The sequence below is a fragment of the Oryctolagus cuniculus genome, chromosome 15, assembly GCF_964237555.1.
Source record: "Oryctolagus cuniculus chromosome 15, mOryCun1.1, whole genome shotgun sequence".
NCBI lineage: Eukaryota > Metazoa > Chordata > Mammalia > Lagomorpha > Leporidae > Oryctolagus > Oryctolagus cuniculus.
Genome location: NC_091446.1, coordinates 28846883 through 28850029, shown reverse-complemented (window position 1 = coordinate 28850029; position 3147 = coordinate 28846883). Strand labels below are relative to the sequence as shown.

Sequence of the window (3147 nt, the reverse complement as noted above, 5' to 3'; positions counted from 1 at the left end):
CGGGATTGATCCCCACCACACGGTTGACTCTAGGAAAAGGCGCAGGACCCAGTCTCGTTGGTCCCAATGACACCCACGGCTCCCAGGCTCTGCCAATCCCCAGGCTCGCGGGCGAAGGCGCCCCGAGCACCCCCGCCCCTCCCCGCTGCTCAGCGTCACGCGTGACGTCCCGTCCTCTCAGGAGGGCGGCGGCGACGCACGGAGAGGAAGGCAGGTCTGAGAGCTGCAGAGGCCCGGAGCCCTGGAAGGCGTGAGTGCTGGCCGTGCCTGGAGGGGTCGGAGCAGGGAGGCGAGCACTGCAGGTTGGGGTGGGAAACTGAGGCTTGCCTTGAACCGGGCGCTCTGTCGCGTGGGATTCAGTGACTTCCTCTCTGCGGAGGTCCACGGGCGGTTGGCTGGGGAGGAGTGTCAGGGTGGGGCTGTGTGTGCTCACTGATGGCGATGGAGGTGGGGCGGGCAGAGAGACAGAGACTAAAGGTCTTTGTGGGCTGGTGTACACCCGGAGCGTCCACCTTGTTGTATGTCCGGGCAGGGCGTGCATGATGGTGACTTTGTGCATGGGTATGTGAGTGTGAGTGTGAGTGAGTGTGCGAGAGGGGAGGGTGAGTCCTCCAGGGAGGGAGGAAGTGGGGCCGCAGAGGATTAGTCATTCTGCAGGATTTTGCCAGATGGCTGCTGCCGGCTTTCCTCTCTGTGCTGGGTGGAGGGGCTTCCGCTGAGCTGAGTGCGGCTCTAGTCTGGAGGCCGGTAGCTCCTGGAGAGGAGGGTGGGTGTCTGTGCCAGGCTGCCCAGCAGGGAGAGCCTTGGGACTTTGTGTGGGCTGGGGAAGCTGGGTCTGGAGGGGAGATCTGTGCATGCACATGGCTGACAAGAGACCTATGTTTGAGACCATGTGGAGCCGATAAGCCCTGGGGTGCCCAGTGAACTCTGGCTTTCTTCCTGTCAGGAGTGTGGGCTGGAATGTGGCATGTCTTTTGCCATCTTCTCAAATGTCTTAGGTGTTTGTATCTAGGTCTCAGGGCAGCTGGGGACCTACAGCTGACATGAGCCTGGGTGTGCAGTGCGTGATGAGTACTGTGCATCCAGAGTACACAAGGAGGTACACAGGATTAGCTGCTGTTTATGCATTGGCCACATACATGTAAATCCTCACTCATGAAAATCTGTATCAGGCCAAAGCACAAGGAGATGTGTGTTCCCGGTGCTGACCTTCCCCTCCCCTCTCCAGAGGCTGTGGGTCCCTGGGCCAGGACGTTGCTTAGGAAACAACTCCTCCCCCACCCCGGCTTCCTAGAGTCACCTTGAGCTCTAGAAGGTGCTGGTGACAGGCAGGTGCCAGGACAGGGCTACCAACGTATCCCCAGGTGGAGTTTCTGGGTCCCTTCCTTGGAACCTTCTGACTTTGTCCCTGCCCTGCAGAAAATGGGTGAACTGCCCTTAAATATCAACATCGAGGAACCTCGCTGGGACCAAAGCACTTTCCTGGGCAGAGCCAGGCACTTCTTCACTGTCACCGATCCCCGAAATCTACTGCTATCCGGGGCACAGCTGGAAGCTTCCCGCAACATTGTACAGAACTACAGGTGACTCCTCCAGTCTGACCCTGTCCCCATGGGTCTCGTTCCCTGCCATCAATACAGTACATTTTGCACCTGCCTCCCCCAGCTCGAAAGTCACCCGGTCCTACTCCTCAACCCCCCCCCCCCCGTCGCCCTGTCTGTTGGTGTCACAAGCACTGTGGCCCAGAGCTTGATCCAATAAGGACTGGAGGGTGTCTGGGTTGAGGAGGTGGCATTGATACTTACAAGTGGGTGCTGCTCTGTGCTTCACAAACCCTTGATAAGGACCCTTCCCACTGCCGGGCCGCCCTGTGCAGGGAGGGCAGGGCTCAACGGAGAGAACGGAGAGAACCACCGAGGCCACAGGGCAACCACCCATTGGAAACCACCATCACCTTGACCTAGCATTTTGGGAGAAACACAAGGGCCGCCCTTTGTGTGGAGCTAGAAGGCAACCAGTAATAGGAGCTTCCACATTGGGGAAGCTTTGCCCTTCCCCCAAAGACAAGGAGCTCCTTTATTCCCGAGTTGGGGGCTGAAGTTCCTGGCCTGCCTACCCCTTGCTAACTTCTACAGGGCCGGCGTGCTCACTCCGGGGCTCACCGAGGACCAGCTGTGGAGGGCCAAGTACGTGTACGACTCTGCCTTCCACCCGGACACGGGAGAGAAGGTGGTCCTGATTGGCCGCATGTCAGCCCAGGTGCCCATGAACATGACCATCACTGGCTGCATGCTCACCTTCTACAGGCAGGTCTTGTCCCCTGTCCCTTCCTGAGTACGCTAAGGCTTGGTGAGTAGGTGCTTCCTCTCTGGGACACTTTGGACAGAGGACAGTGGGAGGGCGAGAGCTGCTGTTGGAATCTCAGCCCTGGGCACAGTGGGTGTGTAAGGGGTGGGGCACGCAGGGGTAGGGGCTCCCCCTGCGGGTTGGGAATAACCTATGGGGTTTCATTGTAGGGTGCAAGGCGAGTGATGGTGTAGAGGGGGCAGAAGTAAGTGTCTTTGTTCCTCCAGGACGACCCCAACCGTGGTGTTCTGGCAGTGGGTGAATCAGTCCTTCAACGCCATTGTAAACTACTCCAACCGCAGCGGCGACGCTCCCATCACTGTGGGGTGAGAACGTGTCCCCAGGAAGAGCTGCGGTGCTGTGCGGGACCCTCTTCTCTCACCCCCACCGCTCCGTCCTTATCTCCTGCTCCCTGTGGGCCCAGCAGCCAGAGGCTTAGCTTGACCCCTGCCTCACCTGAGGGCCTGAGGTCCCCCAGGGTATGCTCTGGGGGCTTCCTACCAAGTTTATGCTGGGGCTGGGGAGGGCTTTCTCTGCAGTGAGGCCACCCTCTCACGATCACATGCTGACATTCTGGTGTGTCCCTAAAGGAAAGACCCCATAGGTGGCCTCTTCACCTCTCCCTTGTAACCTGCCCCTTCCATCCACAGGCAGCTGGGAACAGCCTATGTGAGTGCCACCACCGGGGCTGTGGCCACGGCTCTTGGACTCAAATCCCTCACCAAGGTAGAGGTGCCCCCACACATCCTTTGTCCCCTTCCTTCCTCCTCATCGCCCCCCAGTCCTGACCTGTGGGATCCC

General features: G+C 59.4%; 1 protein-coding gene across 8 annotated transcripts in view; it reads left to right on the top strand.

Annotated features, from left to right (window-relative positions):
- The window catches only part of SFXN3 (sideroflexin 3), a 46223-nt gene that overhangs the window by 18386 nt on the left and 24690 nt on the right, over positions 1-3147 (top strand). For 5 of the 8 annotated variants that reach the window (XM_070057372.1, XM_070057367.1, XM_070057366.1 and 2 more), the window contains exons 2-5: positions 1420-1583; positions 2136-2306; positions 2574-2672; positions 2997-3072. In XM_070057372.1, coding sequence (XP_069913473.1) covers positions 1420-1583; positions 2136-2306; positions 2574-2672; positions 2997-3072 — 510 coding nt within the window. Of the gene's footprint in view, positions 1-1419; positions 1584-2135; positions 2307-2573; positions 2673-2996; positions 3073-3147 lie in introns of those variants that run through there. The other 3 variants (XM_051824120.2, XM_051824118.2, XM_051824119.2) reach the window with 1 other exon arrangement.